Source organism: Centroberyx affinis, unplaced genomic scaffold, assembly GCF_046629955.1.
Source record: "Centroberyx affinis isolate AG114_WGS23_722 - 3 ecotype Tasmania unplaced genomic scaffold, CSIRO-AGI_Caff_v1 ptg001192l_1, whole genome shotgun sequence".
In the NCBI taxonomy this organism is placed as follows: domain Eukaryota; kingdom Metazoa; phylum Chordata; class Actinopteri; order Beryciformes; family Berycidae; genus Centroberyx; species Centroberyx affinis.
In genome coordinates this window covers 1-24533 of record NW_027279716.1, presented here as the reverse complement: position 1 = coordinate 24533, position 24533 = coordinate 1, and the positions used below count along the sequence as shown (strand labels likewise).

At 42.1% G+C, this 24533-nt stretch overlaps 1 protein-coding gene across 1 annotated transcript in view; it reads right to left on the bottom strand.

Annotated features, from left to right (window-relative positions):
* The window catches only part of LOC139648327 (complement factor I-like), a gene marked incomplete at its 5' end in the record, with an annotated part of 31827 nt that extends 8189 nt beyond the window's left edge, over window positions 1–23638 (bottom strand). The window contains 16 exons of the mRNA XM_071524408.1: window positions 25–126; window positions 1594–1769; window positions 2397–2501; window positions 3033–3136; window positions 4712–4848; window positions 8126–8161; window positions 8750–8875; window positions 9013–9117; window positions 9253–9392; window positions 10865–11036; window positions 14785–14848; window positions 16218–16371; window positions 16667–16734; window positions 22356–22404; window positions 23263–23422; window positions 23536–23638. Of these exons, the coding sequence (XP_071380509.1) occupies window positions 25–126; window positions 1594–1769; window positions 2397–2501; window positions 3033–3136; window positions 4712–4848; window positions 8126–8161; window positions 8750–8875; window positions 9013–9117; window positions 9253–9392; window positions 10865–11036; window positions 14785–14848; window positions 16218–16371; window positions 16667–16734; window positions 22356–22404; window positions 23263–23422; window positions 23536–23638 (1801 nt within the window). The remainder of the gene's footprint in view (window positions 1–24; window positions 127–1593; window positions 1770–2396; window positions 2502–3032; window positions 3137–4711; window positions 4849–8125; window positions 8162–8749; window positions 8876–9012; window positions 9118–9252; window positions 9393–10864; window positions 11037–14784; window positions 14849–16217; window positions 16372–16666; window positions 16735–22355; window positions 22405–23262; window positions 23423–23535) is intronic.
* Window positions 23639–24533: the final 895 nt, after the last annotated feature.

The following is a 24533-nucleotide window of genomic DNA, read 5'->3' as shown; positions in this document are numbered from 1 at the left end:
ACACAGACACACACACACCCCTACCTGCGCACATCATGCCTGGTTTGAAGCGATCTTTGTAGAATCTCTGGCAGTCGGCGATGAGGGAGACGTTGGCCCAGAGCAACACATCAGATGACCGACCGCCTGCAGAGAGTGAAGTTAATGATTTGTACTCACTCAGTTAGTCTTTAATCAGATATTGAACAAGCTAACCAACTGACAGACTGAGTATTTAACTACACTTCCAATGATCAAGCTGAGTAATCAATTAATTCAGCAATGTGACTGAGTACTTACATTTCTGATGATCTAGCTAACTGACTAAAAACTTTTAAAGTGTCATTAATGTTTATCCCGCCCCATATCACAAACAGACCATAATATATCTGTGGAGGGGTTGATAGGGGTTGACAGTTGATCAGTACTAATGATTCATTGATTACTTGGCAAGCTGCTGGGATTTCTGGCTTTCAAAACTCACTTTCCAGAGTTTTATTGCAGTTTCGAGACGCTCTGAAAGTTCCTGGTTGCGGATAGAGACCCTAACCTAATATTTAAATTTCCACCTACCTACCTAAAATATTAACTCACTGATTATCTACCAAATTTTCTACTTTTTTGATGACCTACCTACCTGACTGACTAACTATGGGAACAGATTAACTCACTGACTAGATTGCCGATTGTTGATAAATGGATTAGTCGATTGACAGAAAATTAATCTGATAACAAATTAATAATTGTAATCATTTATCAGTGAATAATAATAACAAAGATTTGCTGGTTGCTGCTTTTCTCTGTTTCATATCATGAGTACTTTTTTTTTTTTTTGGCTGCTGGTCAGACTAAGTAAAGACTCAAAGAATCACTTTGGACACTGGGAAGTGTGATGGGTATTTGTAAAATAATCACTACACTATGCTAATTAATAATGAAAATAATCATTATCACTGACTACCAAATTATCTACTTGTTTAACTACCTACCTACCTATCTAGCTAACTCACTATCTACCTAATTATCATGACCCACCTACCTATCCACATTGTGTACCGTATTTCCTCTAATATTGACCCGGGCCTTTATTTCCCTCAACTGCAGAGGGTACCAGGCCTTTATTGGAAGCAGGCTTATATTAGAGACAGGCCTTTATTTCTAATTCCCTCCGTTTGATAAGTATATTTGCTCATATTTTAGTACAAAGCCTCCTTGTTTTCTGATCTGCTTCTGTTGGGGTTCGTTAGGTAGCCGTTTTTTTGTTACTGCAACGCATTACCGATAATTACGGTAATCGACGACGGCACGCTCCAGAGACTTCCGCCGGCTGAGCCATCTTGTGGCATACTGCCATCTTGTGGCACTTGTACGTTACTACAAACTACAGTTACATTATATAACAGGCACCAGGAGTTTACCGGTATCCACTGCTGTTTTTTCCTTTGTTTTTTTCCCCGGCCTGTATTTGGGGCCGACCTTTATTTGTTTGTGTCGACCACGGCCCCGGCCATTATCGGGGACCCGGCTTTTCATTAACTACCGGCCACTATTAGAGGAAATACGGTATGTATCTATCTATGTGGATGGAAGCTGGTCGTGCTTCAGTGTGTTGACCTGCGGTGCGTCCCCATCCAGAGATGCTGCAGGTGTGGTTTGGCTGGAACAGCTGGAGGCTCCAGGGAACGCAGACTGCGCTGACCGCCGGGTTTTCCTTTAAACACACATCACTGAACGGAAGCTTCTCCAGCTGCAGCAGAGCGATGTCGTTCTCATAGTTGCTGTCATTGTACCTGGGTGTGGGGGGGGGGGGGGGTAAAGGACATGAAGTGAATAAATAACACAAGTGAAGAAAACAAAATGAACCAAAAAAAAGAGAAAACAAAGCTAAGAAAGTGAAGGTAATTACAGAAAATAAAAACATAATTAAAATAAGGATAAAGTCAGGAAAATAAAGTAAAAAGTAAGGAAAGCAGTAAAGAAAATAGTCATGAAAGACAGGAACAGCAAGTAAAGAAAGTAACTAAAGTATAATAGGGAAGAAACTGAAGTAAAACCAGTAGAGAACATAAAAATGTAAAGACAGAACATAGCGAATAGAATGTGAAAAAGATGGTTAAAAAAAGTAAACAAGGACACAGCCAGTCAACACTGTCATGCCTCCTAATGGCCACTAGAGGGCAGACAGGAGCTAACTGTGAGGGAATGAATGAATGTGAGTTACTTTATGTGTCTAAAAAGTAAAGCATGTAGCCCAAAAAGACTAATAATATAAGGAAAATAAAGAGTTTAAAGAAGATGGACCTGTATTAGAAAAGAGGATAAAATGGGATAGCAAGCATGGATGGATTGATGGAGTAGATAGATAGATAGATAGATAGATAGATAGATAGATAAGCTGTAAATGGATGGACGGATACAGGGGGTGGATGTGGATGTCCTGAACTGGAGCGATGGTGGTCGTGTCCTGAGGTCTGTGCTTCCTCCACAGAGAAAACTTCACCCAGTATGCATTGCGTTTGGACCTGGGAGGGAGAGAGGGGCGAGAGACTATTACTGCTACTACAATCATAATATAATACTAATACTACTAGCACTGCTACTAAAACTGCTATTGCTACTACTACTACTGGCGTGGCATAAAGGCCACGCCTACAAAGTGCAGTACAAGTGCGAAACCCTGTTCAATTTCTATGGGCTCAACCACAGAAAATGTCGATTTTTTGTTTTGCCCATAGAGATAAAGTGGGGAATATCACTTGTACTGCACTTTGTGGGCGTGGCCCATTTGAACGGTCACACCATTATTATCTATGACAGGAGGTAGTTTGCAAAACAGAAAATGTAACAAATCGCTACTAGGTGGTGCTGAAACTGAATCAAGTATCACAGAACTGACAGACAGTACAACTTAAACAGACCAGTTACTACTAGTATAACTACTACAGCCACTGCTGCTATAACTCTTACTCTTGCCACTACTACTAGAGTTTCAAACTACTACTGTCAGCACTGACACACACACACACACACACACACACACACACACACCCTACCTGACACAGTGAGCAGCAGTCAGCACCCAGCAGCCTCCTATGTACGCTCCTCCACAGTCCATCTTCCGGTTCTCCACTATTGCAACCTGCCACTGGATCTGGGTCTACAGACAGACAGACAGACAGGTAAACAGACAGACAGGCAGGTAAACAGACTTATGCGCTGATGAAGGCTGTATGGGCTGAAACCAAGCGGCCAAAACCTTGGGTGAATTTTGAAGCCAATAAGGAAGTGGCTGAAAGATGCAGTTCCTCTGATGTCCGCTAGAGTCCGGCTCCAAAAAGACTCTAAATCCAAAATATAAAGTCAATACATTTTTGGCTGGACCGCAACAGCGGGGCCAGCCCTATAAACGCGAATGTCTTTCACTCACTGACTGACTGACTGACTGAGTGATGAAGTTACACCATCGGTCGGCTGTGGCAGGTGGCACATCACAGGATCACAGAGCCAGAAATTTAAGATTAGTTTTCTCCGCCATCTTGTTTCTCCTCTGACATCAGGAGCCCATTTCTCCCACACAGTAAGCAGGCTGACCAATCTATACAATTATATCATATCGCCGTTTATTTCGATGCATATGCACGAGCTCAGTCCACCTGACAGCCCTCTGTTCTGTCGGCAGAGAGAGAGACACAAACAAACATGGAGGTTTTGGCGCGCCGATGGCTTACTGCCGACGCTTCCCGGAGTTTCCTGGGGCCACGGTGCCAACCAGTGCCGATAGATGGGCGGCGATTTGTTCCTGGTTTGTTCCCGGGTCCCATCGCCGATGTGTCACCGGGTGTCCAGCGAACAGCGTTTTCCGCACCGATGGGTAGCAGAGCGACTGGCGCTTGGATCGGGAGGATCAATGCGGGCCGTGGGCACGGTGGAGGGTTAGCGGTGGAGAGAGACGAGACGGGACGCGCTGGAGATCAGTGGATGTATGGACTATTATTCTGTATTAGCAGTCTACAGCAGAGTTAGTTATACCAATGGTCGGCCGTGGCACGTGGCACACCCATACACGGTCCAGCCATATACTAGGTTTTGACCTAGTCTTGTTTCGACAAGAGATTATGGTCTCAGTAGCTAATTTCACTTCTTGCGATATGTGTCCATAAGGCGATTTTCAAAGTAATTACTAATGGGATATAACGGTTATAACTTTTGGCTTCAAAACGGCCCTTCAGAAACCTGTGGGTGATGTCACACTCACTACGTCCATCTTTTTTTACAGTCTATGGCCAAAACATCAGCATGTGCCAATAAATTCAAGTGAAAAGTGAGTTCTCTGCCATACTACTATTATTTTTGGCTGTGCTCCAATCAAGTCCATTTTGGTTCTACCTGCACTCTCAATGTGAGAAATTAATTTGTCATGTCATCGTGACTTTAAGATGTTCTGTGGAAGGAGGGAAAGGCCGATGGAAAAATCACTTCCAACATGTTGATCCTCCTCAGGGAGGTGGGGGGGGGGGGGGCAGGAAGCGATGAGGCTTATGGGAAATGTAGTCTTAATGTGGAGAAACACTGGAACTAACAATACAACTGGTGTGAGATAGAGGAGACCAATTGGCTCTCATTGGTTTACATTATATATTCCTTTGAGTGATAGATTGACAGTAAAAAACTCTGAGCAGCTTTAACAGGCAGAGAGAGAGAGTGAGAGAGACCTGCAGTGTATCTAACTGACCGGTTTGGCTGGTATTCCTCCCACCACCCTTTTCACTCGGCTGCTCCTCCCTCGCTCCTCCTCGTCATCCACTGTGGTGGAGTTGGGAATCCCACAGTACAGCCTGGACTCCAGATGCTGTCTGTTGGCCCTCGTCTCTACACACACACACAGCACCATTTTTAGCTCTACTCTACTAGTCTCCATACTGTTAATACACTACTAATAATATTTGTGGTACTACTGAAACTACTACTATAGTTTGTACTATACCTACTACTACTGCTAGTGCTGACATTACTACTACTACTACTGATACTACTACCACTACTGCTGCTGCTGATACAACTACTGATACTACTACTATGTAGTGGTGTATATCTATAAATGTAATTTAGACTACATACCACTTTTTGGAGAGATGTAGTCTGAAAAAAAACAAAACAGTAAATATCATCATCATCCTGAATGACAGTGACCAGCTTCAGATTACCACTGTAATGAAAACATGTTATGTGATATGATGGTTTACACTGGAATGAGTGCCGTTGCCATGGTAGCAAGTGAGCTGCTATGGTAACAAATGCATTGTGATGGTTGACGGCATTCAGCCATGGCAGTTTTTTTGGTTGTGAAGGACTGTGTTTCCATGGTAATTTGTGTTACCGTGGTAATTAGGGCCATTGTAGTGCCATGTACCTGTGTTTTTGAGAGGGGTGGTGCGTTGCCATGGTTGTGGTAATGTTACCATGGTAACAGGTATGTGTGCTACTTATGCTGCTGTTACTACTACTTTTACTACTGCTTATCTACTATTACTACTACTATTACTACTACTACTACTGAGTCTAGTACTATTAAGGATTACATGGTGTGTGTTGCCATGGTAATGTGATGTGAATGAGCTGTGGGACTCTCTGATCAGTGACGTAATAAGCATGGACTCACCGATTGACTGAACTGATTGAATACAGGTGGGACTGATTGCAAGCGCGGGAGAGACTCTTAAGCAGACAAAAGACTGAGCAGAGGTCGCATTCAGGGGGAGCATCTTTCTGCTGCGGTTCGGCACTCTTTTGGGAGGGAGGGTGTCGTTCGCAGTTATTTAGGACTTCCGGCGATGAAGACAGGCAGAGTAGGGGGTTAGCTCTTCCTGTGTTAGGAGGGGAGGTCTGCTGCCTCCTGTAGAAAGTCAGGGCCGGGACTGTAGAAGAGTGCAGTAGCTGTCACCGCTCCCTGTCTTACTTCCTGCCTTCTGGCGTGACACTGGCGCCCGACCGAATCCTGTCCACGCCGTCCAGCAAAGCTGTTTCCCCGGGGAGTTGGACGGCGTCTCAAGTTTAGACCCTGGGGGAGGGTCTCGCCGAGCGGGCGAGTTAAGTTGCGCGTTTTAAATATTGTGTATGTATATTTGTATGTGTGTGTGTAGGTCAGCCTATTTGTGGTTTTAATAGCGTGGGGAGGGGGAACAGATGAGGGAGGGGCAAGCCCATAGGCGGGACATTCAGATGGTTTCACTATAAGCCGGTGGTAGTGGTGTATTGCAGTGCCTGTGTGCCTTAAGCTAGAGTCTAGCCCTGTGTATAGTGGTTCTTCAACTTAGTGGAAGCCGTTGCTATTGACTCTTGTTTTGAGCTTCCGATACCCCCAGGTGCTGACAATCAGGTACCTGATTGGCACCTGATTGGCAGCACCTGTGAGCATGGGCCCTGCTACAGTGGTCAACTGGTGTCTGCTCCAAGAATCGGCATGCCACGTTTGTCTGATCTCGATAAGGCCTGTGCGATAGGGCAACTTCAAGCTGGTGTTCCACAAAAGCAAGTTGCGGCATTATTTGGAGTGAGCCATAGTACCATCTCCAAGCTGAAGGCCAAGTTCCATGAAACGGGGGATGTCAGAGACAGACCGCGAAGTGGGCGTCCCAAGAAGACGACACCCCAAGAAGACCGGTTCCTCACCCTTTCAGCACTTAGGAACCGTAGGCTGTCTTCTACAGATTTGCAGTCAAGGTTTGCAGGACGATATGGCACACGGCTCTCGGCCCAGACAATCCGGAACAGACTGCACGCAGCCAATCTCCGGGCTCATGGGGCTGCCAGGAGGCCTGCCATGACTGCCCTTCACCGTCAGGCCCGTTTGCGCTGGTGTCGGCAACACCTGCACTGGAACCTGAACATGTGGAGGAACGTTATGTTCAGCGATGAGTCCAGATTCTGCCTACAGAAGTTGGATCGTAGGGTCAAAGTGTGGAGAAGAAGGGGAGAACGCTATGCTGATTGCTGCACCGATAGAGTAACACCTTTTGGTGGAGGCGGTGTGATGGTGTGGGGCGGCATCTCCATCACTGGAAAAACGAGGCTTGTCATCATTGGAGGCGATCTCAATGCAGAGAGATATCGAGATGAGATTCTGCAACCAGTGGCAATCCCATATCTCCACAGTCTGGGACCGAACTCCATCCTCCAAGATGACAACGCTTGCCCCCACAGAGCGGGGTTTATCAGAGACTACCTCCAGAATTTGGGAGTAGAGAGAATGGAATGGCCTGCCAACAGTCCTGACCTCAACCCAATTGAACACTTATGGGATCAGCTTGGGCGTGCCGTTCGTGCTAGAGTGACCAACACAACCACGTTGGCTGACTTGCGAGAAATCCTGGTTGAGGAGTGGAATGCCATCCCACAGCAGTGTGTGACCAGGCTGGTGACCAGCATGAGGAGGAGGTGCCAGGCTGTTGTGGCTGTGTATGGTTCTTCCACACGCTACTGAGGCTCCTGACTGTTTGTTAAATGAATAAATTGTAAAATTGCCAATATGTCTTGTTTCTTCCTTGTTACTGATAGACTTCAATCATCCAATCCACCAAACAACACCAAACAAGAGTCAATAGCAACAGCAGAATAAGCTGTTTGGCATTGGCAGAGAAGATTTGGCAAATTTTACATGAGCGCAACCCACATACTCAGCTGTGCTGCTCATCCCACAAATGCATGTTCCTTACAAATGAGGCACCATTTAAAAGGGAAATAAACAGGCTTTCCAACGGTATAAAATGTATTGCCAAGAAGCATTGCTACAACAGAGAAATAATCTACCAAACACAAATTTCCAAACTTTTTGTTCGATGTTTATATATATATTTGTCTATGTGACGATTTAATAAAGACTGTACTGTATACACTTGCATCTGTGATTATTCAAAGGCTCTGGCATTAATAGCAGTATTCTGCTAAATAAGGACAAAACCCACATTCATTACAGTAACTACACTGTACCTATGTTTCTGTGAGACTGGTAATATGTTACAGTGTTGCCACGGTTGAGTCAGTTACCATAGTAATAGGAAGTGCAGCCCACCACTGTTGCTGTGTGCCTGTGTGTTGGTGAAGGGATTACATGGCAATGAGTTTGTTACCATGGTAACAGGTAACATACCTGTGTTTCTGAGTAGGCTGTGCATCTCCGTTGACCCTGTGGACAAATAGGAAATATGTGAAAAATAACATTTAACAGTTTTCTGCAGACTTCTTCCTAAAGTCTACACTGCCCTCCAGTGCCGGACAACAGTAACTGCGTGACTAAGGCCACGCCCACACTGCCAGTCTGTATGGTGCATTAGTGCAGAGTGACTCCAGTGTGTGTGTATGGGCAGAGGGAGTCACTCCACTGCCTGATCTCTCCATGGCTGTAAATAACATCTGTGTCCATGTATCTACCAAGTGTTCATGAACCAGACCCCCAGGAATCTGCAACTCCAGAAAACTTAACCAATCACAGAAAAATTTTGAAGCCTGCAAGTTCACTGCATATCCGTTAATAACATTTACAGATTTAATGTAAAAATGAAACCCTCGTAATGACCTTTCAAACAGAGTATTCAGATTCAGAAGACTTTATTCATCCCTGGGGGAAATTGTTTCAGTCACAATTTACCAAGTTCAAGTTAAAAAGTTCAAGAAAGTAAGAAATATTATTAAGTACCATAAAGTGCAAAGTGCAAAATACAACAACCATTTTTGAGAAATAATTAGTGTGTGTGTGTGTGTGTGTGTGTCTCACTGTGGTCAGTAGTTGTGTATCTCGGTGATTCGTCCTGGCCGTCCAGACAGTCGATCATTCCATCACCGACCGCCTCTCTGGACACACACACCCCCGTCCTGCAGTGGAGCGCATCATTCCTGCATCCTGACACACACACACACACACACATAAAAACATACACACACATAAACACACATCAGTCACTTTATGAGAGAAAACATGGGATATACCAGGTGATACATCTGTGTGTGTGTGTGTGTGTGTGTGTGTGTGTGTTTTACTCTTGCAGCACATCTCGTCACTGCGGTCTCCACAGTCGTCAACTCCGTCACACGTCTGGTTCAGAAACACACATTTGCTGTTCACACACCTGAACTCACACTCCGCTGCCTCTGGAACACACACACACACACATACACACACACACAGAAACACACAACAAGGTCACAACACTGCAGCAAAACCAGCTTGGAAAGAGAATAGTGATAAAATGATACATCTGGACCAAGAGAGGTACTGACCTTGGGTTGCCTGGTAACAGGTTGCCGTGGCGACCTTCCTGTTGCCGATCCTAACCGCGTCATAGATGACACATTCGGCCAAGGATGTCTCGTAACCTTGGCAACGAACGCTCACACAGATCCGTGGCAACATTTTGTAGCTAGGGTTGGTCATCAGGGACCTGAGCGATACGAACCCTGCTGACGCTGCCCCGCTACACACGCACACACACACACACACACACACACACACACACACACACATTTGATAGCTGTAAGGTGACCCCCCTCTGGCGGTTTCTGTCGTCTCAACAGAATTGAACATACGGTTAATTTTTGTCTGTTTCTGACTGATCATTTCATCACTGATCCATCTGATTGATTTAGTGTTAAGATAATGTCAGCTTGTTAGCTAACTAGCATCTGGTCAGCTAACCATCACTGTCTTGTTGTTAACACATCTGATTAGCACACTAGCTAACATATCTAACATCAGGGTATCCAATTCTGGACAGCATATGACCAAAAGATCACAATCAAATACCAATATATTTCATCCTGTACTGTTTTCGCTGAAGTTTCTCATAAATTAACAATCCTCCATCTGTCTTTTTTAAAGTTTAATATCGCTTTTACCTTAACTTGTAATTGATTTTCTTCCAGTCCCTGCAAATGGATGATAGCGCACCTATTTTTTAGATTAAAAATTCGTATCCAATTCCGGACACTTACTTTCGTCTGTGTCGGTGTATTCATATACTCGATATTAACCCTTTATTAACCCTTCCTGTACCTTCACAATGTTACAGATACTTGTAAGAAGTGCAGGCTATGTACTCAAAGCTCTTATTTTTCCTTGTTCATGACTAAGTGCGTAACTTAGTGTTTTATATGCTTAAATGTGTATAGATATTTATAAAATTTGATACCTAGCTTCTGAAATGTGTATGAATTTACGTCACTTAGCTTTCGGTTGGGAACTCCGTATAAAGATGCCGGTAAACACCAGAAATTACGCGAGTGACTGAGTGTCTGGAATTGGATACAATTCCGTTAGTAGCAGCTAGCGTTAGCATGTTCACATTAACATCAGTGTGTTTGCTGGCTAGTTAGCTAGCTAACAGTTTGTTCAGGTTAACTGAGCTGACTCTTCTCAAGCTACAACTCTTCATGTTTTGGAGTAGAGACTAGGGCTAAAGACAAGACAGTTTACTGTGTCACAGTAACCTACATTTGGAAACAAATCCACCTTATCACACTATTCACTTTTACTGAGAACGTTACTGAATGGATCTACAGCCACACCACAACAAGCTGACTCAGCTGCTCTCTGCTTCTAGCTGCTTCATACACATTTACACTTTATTAACTAACACACAGTTCTACAGTGTTCCTCCATCATGGAGACTCAGCTGGCTGGGAGCAGATTGGTGAGAAAACTGTGAAATGAAACATCTATAATATGTATTTGCATATGTATTAGGCTACATGCATATGTAAGTTGTTTGTGGTGTTGTTTCGGTGTTTCCTGAATTTCCCCAAGGGGATTAATAAAGTGATATCTTATCTTATGTGTTTATGTACTGCATGTATGTATATATGTATGTATATGTAAAGACATGTCTCCTCTCACAGTGGGTGCTTGTCCTCCTTGCAGGCCACGTTAGCAGCAGCCGTGTCCCACAGCTTCCCACACACCAGCACCTCCTCCCCCCCTCCTCCTCCTGCGCTCCCATTATCAGGAATGAAAAGCTTCACCAGTCCTGTGTCTCTGTCTATTGAACTGCTGAACTTTGGATCATCCACTGAGGAGAGAAACAAAGAAAAGAGTAATGCTGTAATACATTTGAGAGAGAAACTATTAAAATATTGCAGCAAAATTACAAGTCCATAGTTATGTATGTCTACTGCACATTATAAAATAAACTGAGTGACTTCTTTATCTTTAATCATTGTTTTTTAATTCTCATTTTCATCAGGCTATCAGCAAGCCAAGTTTACAGAATAAACCACGCATTTCACCATTGCTTCCTCGAGGCTGCTGTCTTCTCTTCATGAAGAAGCGATGCTGTTTGCTCTGCATTCTTAATTTACCAATAATGTAATTCAAATGATAATAAAAAAGAATGGCAAAAGGAAAAAGAACTCCCATTAATTTATTTGTGTTTGTGGTGGAACATGCCTGGCTATGGACTTTTTGTTTACTTCTACAGTCACCAGCACCTTAATAAAGAAACGCACAGCTGTGCACAGGACACATACAGTTTGGATAAAGGTTCAGTGATTTTATAAGCCTACTAGGGATGCAAATTTTAATCAATTTCCTTAATCAACCATCAGTCACGTTAACGATTAATCATTATGTAAAAAAAAAACAGCATTTGACAGAAAATACAAAATACAAAATGTGTGTACACCTGTCTTTAGGCCTACTCAACAAGTTAATCAACCGAGCAAAATTCAAAAGATCTTCCCGCATTCCCTGTCACTGTGCTTGTAAATGTGCTGTATTTCAACATTGTATTACAATGTTTACAATGAACACTGTCGTCTATTTGGGTGTAATGCTCCTACACTGGACTTTCCGCCCTCTTGCTTGGCTTTCTTCTTCTTCTGTATAAGCCGTGAAAGTTAAATTTCGCCCTTGTGGCGGTAAATTATTTCAGCAAGAAATGAGAAATAGCACATAGCCTACATTGTCGATTGATCAGTTAATATATGCTTGATCGATCAAATGCTTAACGGTGATTAATCGATCGTTGAGTAATCATTAACATCCCTAAAGCCTACCCTATTAATCACTAATTAAGCCCTCTCATAGAATGAGCCAAAACCCAGCTGGCACGTGACCAACCTTCAACGGTGAAATGTGGTTGAAATAATGTCAGTTGTTGTTTCAATGTTGAAATAACGTTGAAACGTTCAATGCAAAATGGTTATAAAAAGGTTAACAAAATACTTATAAATCAATGTTGAAATTTGAACAAGATCTGTACGTTGAATCAACATAATGTCTTCAACAACGTTCTGCCTTATATGATCATTATTTTATTAGCATTTTATTATATTTTGATCATAAGACCACTTCAAAAATATAAATTTATGTTAAAAAATAGTCAACAACAATAATAATAATAATCATAAATGATTAGTATTGTAGTAGTAGTATTAACAATGATAATTATTATTATTATTACAATAATGTATATATATATATATATATATATTATTTATATATTATAATTGACTATAATTATATATAAAGTTATGTTCTTATATTTATTAGATATAATATAGATATCTCACATAAAAAATATAACATTATCAAGCCCATTGATATTTATCTGCTCCATCCAGACCCAGACAGACCCAAATTGTGAGGTAATATACACGAGACTGACAGTGTAACAGCTCTGTGCATGCGTAGCACAATCGTGCCTATCCATGAACTTGGATCTTTGGTAGACAGATGGCAAGAGAGCGGTAAAACACAGAAAAAAGTGAATTAACCTACATCTTATGCCACAACTTTGAAAGGTAAGTTAAGTCAATATTTGAAAGGCATAACATCATTTATATATAAAAAGTGATATGACTAAAACGCATGATGCCAATGCCTGGTAAGTTAAATGCTAACGCCACAGTTTGCTAACGTTAGCTAAATTAGCTAACATTTCTGGCACTTTTGGCACTTTGTCAACTTGCGCTTTTGCAGTTGCTAGTGCGATTTCCAGTGTCCCAAAGTGTATTGTGTAACGTTAGGCCGCTGGTCCTAATTTGACATGCAGTAGGGAAAAAGCACCCTACATCAGCTGGTTGTCAGTCTATCATTAGTTTTGAACTTGTCACACACTATCCAAGAGAGAAAAAGTGTCCTCTGCCCATCCAAGTTTTGGACCAATAATAGATCAAGGTTTTTGTGAAATTGGCTAAAAATGCTGTTGAAGATGCCAAGTGACATACTTGAGTGGACTTAGTTACCTAGCAACAACAAAGTGGTTTTCTGGCTTCACAAATCAAGAGAGTTTGCGCACTTTACTTTTCTTAACATTCAAAGTGTGATTTAATGTGATCCTACTTAAACAACTTTGGTACCGCTTTGGAAAATGTTTGGCAACAATGTACACCACACAGGATTTGTCATACATGGGCTAAAATGTACAGCATTTTTGACAATGATCTAACCTGTGGTTTGTTTTTCCTCTTAAGACGCTGTAATCAGCACACACCAAACAACGCAAACTAAAGTAATGGAGACCATGACTAAGTACCTCAAGTATGCACCGGAGAGGATGGGTGGTGGTGGCCGTAAGAAGTAAAGACCCACGCCATTTTTTTTACGGGTTTACCCCTTTGTTTTGTTGAGCAGTTCCGCTGTCTCTAAATAATAATAATAATTAAAAAAAACTATATATACACCTTCTAAAAAAGTGGTTTGTGTTTTCATTTTTCATTCTGGCATCTTATACAGTGCTTTTTTTCTCCCATACATTGTGGAACATCCCACCTGCACTACAGATAGAAGTTTGGAAATCTGACTATGTCTGTGAAAGAACATCTTTCCATCTATGTAAGGTAAATTGTTACAGCTGCTTTCCCTCATAATTATTCAGGAAGGTGCCATAATCTCTTCCCAGGGCATCTCATTTGATCACATTCAAGCTTTATCACAGTTATTTAGAGGTGTTTATTTTTGTTTATATGGTTTAGGGATAGTAGTATTGCAAGTTATGCACAGCAAGTTGCATAATCAAAACATGAACAATGCATTGAAAACATGGAATATGTAAATCACTGATTCAGTCAGTACTGTCATATGTTGATCCAATTGCAAACTATATAATATAATTGAATGCACAATTGTGTACAGTGTAGAATGAAAAGGAAACAATTTATTCAGTGTTGAAAAGTAAGACGTTGAAACAAAGTCGCAATTTCAACGTTGATTTGGTTTGCAAAATCAATACTTAATTCAACATTAATTCAACGTTGACGCAAGACCTTAATTCACCCATGTTGAAAAGTAAGACGTTGAAACAACGTTGCGATATCAACGTTGATTCGCCTTTCAAAATCGAAACCAAGTTCAACAGCGATCCACGACATTGATTCACCCGTGAATAAACGTTAAAATGCCGGCTGGGAAGTTTTAACATTAGAGCTTACCTCCTATTATCATTTGTTAGCAATGCTAGCACAAGTCAATGCGGTATGAAGCCAAAACTCTAAAAATGACATGCAAGCCATTCCATATACTCACATAGCTGTAGTAATAGTTAGAATACATAATAGAACTTGCACAAGCACTTGAATGCTATTTTGAAAGCAATGGTTTCATACCCTATTGACTTACACTAGCATTGCTAACAAATGCTAACAGGAGGCTGCTGCTGATTTCTCAGAGACAGAAACTCTGATGTAAAAATGTTTTGAATGGAGAAAAAAACACTGTAAAGTAACATGAGTTCACTATAAACTCAGTGTAGATCACGACATTATAACGTAATGTTATGATAGATATTCTTTGCATGGTGTGTATCTCTGACAGCTCACCTCCACAGTTTTCCCCAAAGTGGGACATGAGCGGTTTCTTGGTCCGACAGGAGAGAGCCATCAACTGAAAAATAGGTTGGCCAGGGTTTGAAAAAAGAATATTTGCGCCCGGAGGATGACGTTTTTATGTAAATAATAAAAACAGCAGTGCATTTCTTAAATCATCTATACCCCACTTCACACCCCACCCTGTCATGGGGAGGTGTGGTGAGGACCCAAACGCAGGACAGCGAGGCAGGTTGTGATCAAAACCCCAAGACTGGGTGTTTAATTGAACAGATAGCAGGTGACACAGGAAACCAAAAAACAAGAGCTCTACACAAACTGACACAAGTAACATAACACAATGATCTGACCAAGACTGACTGGGGAACAAGACTAATATACACATGGGGGGTGATTACAAATTAGACACAGCTGGGGCAGACAGGAAACAAGGTACACGTAGAACTAAGAGAACTAGACAGGGAAACAGACAAAGAAATACAAAACCTAGACCAGCCAAAAAGTCACAACCATGACACACCCTTCCAAATGTCCAACTAGTTTACACTTAATGATCCATCAGTGTCAAATTACAGAAGCAAGGTGCCGTCAATACGCTGTTTCAGCAACTGCAAAGCTGCTATCGGTCGATGGTTTTGTCCAAAGTACCTTAAAGGGTAAGTTCAGGGGTTTTTGAACCTATATACATGATTGGTCTCTTCCATACCTGTAGTACTTGGACCCACAGAGAGTATTGTCTCCAGAGTCAACTGTCAGTTGAAGCAGCGAGCTCCGCTGCCTCTTGCTGCAACAATGAGTCCAAACTGTTTGTCAGAATGTTTCTAGAAAAGCCAGTCTGTGAAAACGAAACAGAGAGCGACCGACGTATTTCTCTCCGCGGCCCGGAAAGCGGCGGCACCGACCGTTTCCACTCAGCGGATCGTCTTCTACCGAACTCTACTGTTTACAATCTGACCCGACCGTCCAGAACTAGATCACTCCACCAGGAACCGCCTTTCACCCCACAGTGGTCTGTGCTGCGGCAGAGAAAAAAAGTTCTGTGATTTCCTGATTAGTGAAAATTGGGTAACAGAGGAACTGAGTCTGTTTCTTCTCGACTCTGTGGAGACACAAACGGCTTTTCTGGAGATATTCTGACAAACAGTTTGGACTCATTGTTGCAGCAAGAGGCAGCGGAGCTCGCTGCTTCAACTGACAGCTGACTGGAGACAATACTGTCTGTGGGTCCAAGAGCTACAGACAATACTGTCTGTGGGTCCAAGTACTACAGGTATGGAAGAGACTAATTATATATAGGTCCAAAATCACCGAACTGATACTTTAAAGTACCAGAAGTGTCTATATCTGTAGTAATGGTCGTCCCAGTGGGCATTTAATCCCTGACCCCAGCACTGTTAGTGCCTTGCTCGATGGCTCCATGTGTTTACCTGGCAGTAGGAGAGGTACTGCCTGTTGTCCCGCCCACAGACCGGGGCGACGCCCTCTCTGGGACACTGATAGGGCAGTTTACAGGAACAGCGTCCGTTGGCGCAACGCTCCCATGGAGGACAAAACACCAGGTCACATGACGCACGAGTGAACCTTATAGAAAGATAAAGGGACAAACACTAAACAACATACAGATAACTATAATGTAAAGGAAGATAAAGAATAAATGAACAAAAGAAAGATGAAAGGAATTGACAAACGAATGATAAGGCATGAAAGAGAGAGCAAGCTAGGGAAAGCAAAACAAAACTGAACTAAACTATGTGTAAAAACAACATAACATGACAAAATAGAATGAACAAAGAATTGATTAACAATATAAGAGCGTAGTATACAAATGTAGGAAAGAAAAACAAATGAACAGACCCAGCCAATCCGCAGCACTTACTTTTTCTCCAGACATTCCGTTGAGCCCAGAAACTCGTCTGGGGTGGGGGCGGGGCTTGCGCCACTGTCCTGCCAAAATATCACAATATACGATATTATACAACAGTTGGTTCCGGTCGAGTAATTTGATTGGACAAGAGGCATGCCATGAGTGCTGATGTACAGTATAACAGCACTGGGCTGTTTTACTGTATGTACCACCCCGCTTCACAGCTGTTCTAATAAAACCTTGATTAAGCTACACAAAACTGTAACTTCATTCGCACCTAGTAGCGATGGTACAAATATGGATACATTTCCGAAAATAACATTTGACCTTAATTATGAACAGCTGTCAGAGGACGACGATTGGGAAGAAAGTAAGCTGAATTCGTCTGTGCAAACCTCAAAGTAGCAGCTAGCTTGCAGTCAGGAAACAGTTTACGTGTTGCTTGGCAACACTTGGTAGTGGAATCCTGAGGGAACGGTTTTTGTTGGCGGAGATGAATAAAGGACAACTAGAAATAACCGCCTCGCGGTTGTATGCCTCCGCCAATAAACTTTGTTTTATCATTGCAAGGACAGTCTTTATTTATTGAACATATATAATTAATGTGATTATTAGGTCAACTTAAAGGATTTTGGTGTCTGCAAAAATAAGTGACAGCATTCCACCGTTTTTGTAGAATGACCCAAGATCGTTTTCTCAGCTACGGTGGTAAGCAAAACATTATGATGTCACAGTGAAGTTGACCTTTGAACTTTTGGATATAAAATGTCATCACTTCATCATTTTATCCTATTAGACATTTCTGTGAAATTTTGTCATAATTAGCGTATGAATTCTTGAGTTATGGCCAAAAACGTTGTTTGTGAGGTCACAGTGACCTTGACCTTTGACCTTTGACCACCAAAATCTAATCAGTTCATCCTTGAGTCCAAGTGGATGTTTGTGCCAAGTTTGAAGAAATTCCCTCAAGGTGTTCCTGAGATATCGCGTTCATGAGAATGGGACAGACGGACAACCGGAAAACATAATGCCTCCGGCCACGGCTGTCGTCGGCGCAGAGGCATAACAATCATCTGTTGTTTCAAATTACCATTACCTGATAAATAGCTTTGTTTATAGAACTGTTGTATAAAAGCAATATCACACTCGAGGTTGTGCTGTTGTACTGTACATCAGCACGGCTGTGAAAAACACAGCCGTGCTGATGTACAGTACTACAGCACTCCCTCTCGTGTGATTTTGCTTAATTATTGGCATTCGCTGTTTTGTTTTGTCTGGGGTTTTTTTTTCCAGGTTTTCCTTTTTTTTGGCATTTGACACTATTGATCGGTAACTAAGCACAAAAAAAGATAGCATTGCAATTTGAATGCTGTGAAAATTTGATAAAAAAAGAGGAAAAGTAGAACAGAGTGCAGGGGCCAACTCCAGCTTGGATGTTATACATACAGCTCTATAGAGCATACTGACAGTGAACTTACTGTGTTGCAGTTGGAGGTGAGAAGAAACATGAAGAGAAGAGAAACTCCGGCTGATCTCATCTTGACCAACAGAAACACAAACAGGCTGCTGTCTGCCAAACTTTAGCTTTCGACAAATACTTATATAAATATCTTTTCCTCTTCCCAAAAATGCATTTATTCTCTTCTGACTGATGGAAAAACAAACGTCCGTCTCTTTATAAGGCAAAAATAATAAAATACGTGTCCAGAGAAGGAACTGAGACAGTTACTCTCTCTCTCTATGAAAGATTGGTTTGACTGATAGATGTCTTTTCTATTTAGAGCAGTAATGTCATCAATCAATCATTAGCTTGTCTTGTCAATGCGCGCACAAAAGCAGTCTGTGTCCTAGATTGGTTCAGTTTATTGATCATGTAACATCACTCACCAGTCTTTAAGTGTGTGTTTGTGTGTGTATGTGTGTGTGTGTGTGTGTGCGCGCACGTGCGCGCGCGGCCTGGTGGTCAGGGGGGTTTTCAAGTGCATATGCAGAAACCCCAAGCATCGGATTCCAGTAACCTAAAACAAAACAAATCTCATCACACACACAAAAATTTGTTTAATGTTCAACGTTGATTCAACAAAACAGCATTGCATTGCAAAATCCCTGTGTACTTTACTGTTGAGTCACAAAGAGACAGATCACAGCTAGAAAGACAGATACACAGAAAGACTTGTCTAAGGGCTCAGAATTCTGAGTTTAAAGTCAGTTAGGGTCACATTTTTCACATGTGGCCCTAATCGTCTTCTGTACGACAGGCAGTGCACATCCGATTGTTTTGTAAAATGTATATGAGTCTGGTATTTTTTTCGTAAGTTTGAGCAGTTAGAGTCTACATGGTATTCAGTGTTTACAGATCAGATTTAAACCTCATTAGTTTACATTGAAGTGTAACAGAATTCAAGAGAACATTTAGAAAAATCTGAGCCGTTGTATTGCTTCGTTTGGATTGGTCAGAGAGAGTGTACGGTGGCCAATACACTGCAAAAAACATCCATCTGAACAAGTCATTTAGTCTCATATCTTATTTTTCTTAACTCAAGAGAAAAATTCTGCCAATGAGTTGAGATAACTCCACTTGTTTCCAATACAGCTTCACTTGTTTCGGGAATTTTCTAGAAAATGAATGTCAGTATGTTGAAACAAGTCAGAAAAAAGACAGATCACTGCACTACTACCAAGAAAATGACTCTTGATTCTACAAAATTCTTGATGCAAGTTGATTAGCACTGGAAGCAAATTAAATTATCTGACGGCATTGGCAGATTTGTTCACTTATTTTAAGAAAATGTAAATTTTAGGACTCAATAATAGACTACATGACTTGTTAAGATGGAGCGTTTTGGGAGATCATATACCTGAGGAATTCAAGTTTAACCATCTGAAAAGTTGGGCGTACCAGCCAGTGAACACAAAAAGAATTTAGTCTGGGTTTCAATGGAGAGTTGTAATGACCCATAATTGTCTAAGGGTGCTTTCACACTGCAAAGTCCGCTTAAAGTCCGAACCAGAGTTTGCTAGGTTGTTACATTGTATCGGTCTGGTTCGTTTCACACCGACTATAATATCAAGCGGACCTATGGGACAGACATCTTGCTATCGGCGCTAAGGAAAGAAGCTACAATGGTTAGGTAACAGATCAAAGACCGAAAATGTAACATTAAATCCGACAGAGGCACTTGTTGCTGCAACTTAAGCAGCGCTCTCTCTGTTGTGTGTGATGCTAGCTTCTGGGTAGCAGTGTAAACACGGAGGTATGGAGAGATCGCGAGTTCTCGTTGATCTTGTCAAGCGGCGCATGTACGCGCCTTCGAGCTCGTGCACCCACTTCAGACGAGGCGCGCGCTAACATGAACGCGGCTTTGAGCTCAGCAGCTACAGTGAAGATTTCGGCTAAAAAAAAAGGGTGTAAATGACGTCTTTTCAAGTCAACTTGGGATCTCGGGCTTCCAGAGACTTGGATTACACCGGACGAGCTGTATGGAGCCATTTTATGTTTTTCGGTTGTTTTTTTCCGTTTTCAAACAAGTCCCCAGCAACTTTGGTTGTTTAGGAGAATGCTGCAATGCTTTTTTGCTGTGAAGCTCCAGGACTGTTTTGTGGACTAAGAAACTTCACCCGACTTTCCATCGGCATGAGTAGATGATGACTGAATTTTCATTTTTGGGTAGACTATTACTTTTACACATTGTTTTGTCACATTGGGTTGAAAATAGGAAGGAATGTCTAGTTTCCTACCTGTCAGCTCCCCAGCTCAGGTTAAACTGTCTGTCGCTGTTATTTGATTGTGCGTTTGTTTAATGTCGCCCAGCAACCCGGTTGAGTGGAGTTTTCTGTTTTTAAGCGCTGTGATTGGCCCGAAGGTCCAAACACCGCCCAGCCGGAAAACTTTGGTTATAAAACGAACCAAGCCGGTAGTTTAAGCTCCTAAAACAGGAACAACCATCGGTATGGCTACTGTATTTATTTTTTATCATCATTTCCTTTCTTTGGTTCAGACTTTATCAAAGTTGCTTTCACACCAAAATGATCCGCACCACAGTCCGAATGGAAGAGGGCCGAGACTGGCGATTTTTGGCAAACCTTTTGCAAGATTTTGGTCCGCACCTGAGTCCGCATGGCGTGTTCACACCGGTCAAAATGATCCGAATTTAGCAAAAAGGTCCAAAAGTCCGGACCAAACGATGCTGGTGTGAAAGCCTCCTAAATGCTGATTCAGAGCCTTTTCCACCCTGACCAAAACAAAAAATTGAGAAACAGAAGAATTTTTGGGAAGAAACACTGAAAACTTCAAATTTTTTGGCATTAAAACGTAAAATTTAAAGATGGCGAATATCATCACAGCTCTTGTTCCAGCTCAGATGGTTTTATTTGGTGTTTGGAGTTTGGAACAGAAACAGACACACATCAACAGACTTTATACTAACCCCCTAACTAAACCCCCCCCCCCCCCCCTCCCCCTCCCCCACCCCCCCCTCCCCCACACTCTGAAACACAAACCACAGACATGAGCTTGATAACCATAATTAAAGGTTTTATTGATGATAAACAATTACAGCGGCCACAGGCGTACAGCTGTAGCCATGGTGAAATGTAAATCTAATCCATGTAAATGTGTACATGGAGGAAATGGAGGTAACAACCTGGGAAATGACTGAGCTGGTTAACGTTAATCTGGTCTGGTAAATCTAAACTGCATTAACCATCTGGAGTCCAATTGTATTCTAAACAACTAGTTGGCTGGTAAAATAGTGAAAGTGGTGTGTGTGTGTGTGTGTGTGTGTGTGTGTGTGTGTGTGTGTGTGTGATATCAGGAGTTGAATCTGGTGACAGCAGGCCAGCCTGTGTGAGTTCTGATCCACTCAAAGAAATGAGCGACCTATGAGGGAGAGAGAGAGAGAGGGAGAGAACTCAGCCAGAGAAATCTACTTTAACAAGTTCAGCTCCCAAGTCTCCCACTTCAGAGAGCTTGATGATAAATCAAAGCTGCGACTTCTACTAGGAGAGGGAAACACAGCAGACCTAGCGGCTCAGTTTGTAGAAACTTGCCACAACCTGAGGAACAGTGAGTGACCAATACACTTTTATTTTATTTGTTTTTCTCTTTGAATGTTATTGTGTACTGCATATAAAATGTGTGTAACCCTTGTTACCAACAAACATTAATTCCTTCACATAGTTTACTGATCCTCACTCTGTGATGGAGGCTCTGGGTACGGGAGCTGAACACGCAGCAACCCAGTTCCTCTGTCCAGGCACTGACTCTCTCTCACACACACACACACACACACCTAGACTGATATTCATCTTGATGCTTTGGCAATATTGTCTGTGAACTTTCATGCCAATAAAGCACATTGAATTGAATTGAATTGAATTGAGAGAGAGAGAGAGAGGTTGGTTACTTCTTGAAGACAGTAAATTGACAAGAAGTACTTGGACCCACAGACAGTATTGTCTGTAGCTGTTGGACCCACAGACAGTATTGTCTCCAGGCAGCTGTCAGTTGAAGCAGCGAGCTCCGCTGCCTCTTGCTGCAACAATGAGTCCAAACTGTCAAAATATCTCCAAAAAAAGCCAGTCTGTGAAAACGCTCTGGAAAACCGACATGTTTCTCTCCATGAGCCGGAAAGCAGCGGCACTGCAACCGTTTCCACTCAGCGGATCGTCTTCTACCGAGCTCTACTGTTTACAATCTGACCTGACCGTCCAGAACCTCAGTCTCAACCTGAGTCTCAACCCTCAACACCCTGTGGAGACACAAACGGCTTTTGGAGATATTCTGACAAACAGTTTGGACTCATTGTTGCAGCAAGAGGCAGCGGAGCTCGCTGCTTCAACTGACAGCTGACTCTGGTGACAATATTGTCTGTGGGTCCAAGAACTACAGGAAGAAGAGAGTGTGTTATATACTGTATATAGGTAGAAAAACAACAAACTTATTCCTTAAAATTAAGCTTCCACACCTAACATACCGTATTTCCTCTAATAGTGGCCCAGTAGTCAATTAAAAGCTGGGTCCCCGATAATGGCCGGGGCCGTGGTCGACACGAACAAATAAAGGTCGGCCCCAAATACAGGCCGGGGAAAAAAAACAAAGGAAAAAACAACGGTGGATACCGGTAAACTCCTGGTGCCTGTTATACAATGTAACTGTAGTTTGTAGTAATGTACAAGTGCCACAAGATGGCAGTATGCCACAAGACGGCTTGGCCGGCGGAAGTCTCTGGAGCGTGCCGTCATTGATTATTACCGTAATTATTGGTAATCCATCACAGTAACAAAAAACGGCTACCTAACGAACCCCAACAGAAGCAGATCAGAAACAAGGAGGCTTCGTACTAAAATATGAGCAAATATACTTATCAAACAGAGGGAATTAGAAATAAAGGCCTGTCTCTAATATAAGCCTGCTTCCAATAAAGGCCTGGTACCCTCTGCAGCTGAGGTAAATAAAGGCCTGGGCCAATATTAGAGGAGATATGGTAGTAGCTCACCATTAGCTTGTGCGAATAAATGAGTTAGTGAAATATATATGGAACATAATTGAATATAACTCATTGGATTTGCCCCAGAGACAGTTTCAAGAAGTTCCCCTGTGTGTTTACCCACAGCCCACCTGGGTGTAAACCCCCGGGAAGCCCGGCTGGCCGCAGCGCTCCCCCCAGCTGACGATGCCCCACAGGTAGGAAACTCCCAGGTCGTCCTCGCACACCAGAGGCCCACCGCTGTCTCCCTGACACGAGTCCACGCTGCCGTCCAGGTCGCCTGCACACACACACACACACACACACACACACACACACATAGAAACAAACACACATGGCTTGGTACTGCACACATCATGGCATTTACAAAACAGCACACACACACACACCTACCTGCGCACATCATGCCCGGTTTGAAGCGATCTTTGTAGAATCTCTGGCAGTCGGCGATGAGGGGAGACGTTGGCCCAGAGCAACACCCGAGCTGCCCGACCATCTGCAGAGGGATTTAATGATTAGTACTCACTCAGTCCGTTAGTAATAATAAGAATAATAAACTGTATTTATGGAGCACTTTTCAAAACACAGTTACACAGTGCTTTACAATTTAAAAGGGAAAAAAGACAAGAATAAAATGAATTAATAAACGCATACATGGTAAGACAACTGTAGAATAAAAACCAGTGACTTAAAATAGTTTGATACTTTAAGAAACTAACTTAAAATAAGTATCACAAAAGAAAAAGATGCTAACTATGATTAATTATCAAACCAGCTAACCAACTGACAAACTGAGTATTAAGCTGCACTTACAACGATCAAGCTAACTAGCCAACTGATTAATTCATTGACTAATCATTTAAGTATTTACCTGCATTTCTCATGATTTATCTAACTGGCTAATTGATTAATTGACCAACTAAATAAAACGTTAACCAACAACATCAAAAAATGTCACTAAGTAATGTTTTTCCCGCCCCATATCACAAACAAACCATAATATTTGAAAATTCACTTTCCAGAGTTTCAAGACACTCTGAAAGTTCGTGTTTGCTGATAGAAAGTATAGATTTCTTAATGTCCCTTTCATTATATAATGTTCTGACTGTCTTGACAACTAAACTGATTAACTGACTGTCTACCTTACTGTTGGACGTCCACCTGTCTACCTGTCAAACTAAAATGTTAACTCACTGATTATCTACCAAACTATCTACGTTTTGACAACCTACATACCTGACTGACTATAGGAACAGATTAACTCACTGACTAGAGCTGAACCATTAGTCAGTTGACAGAAAATGAATCGGTAACACTTTACAATAAGGGTCACTAAGTAAAGGGTTAGTTAATGCTTATTAAGCATTAAGTAACCCTTAATTAACAGTTAA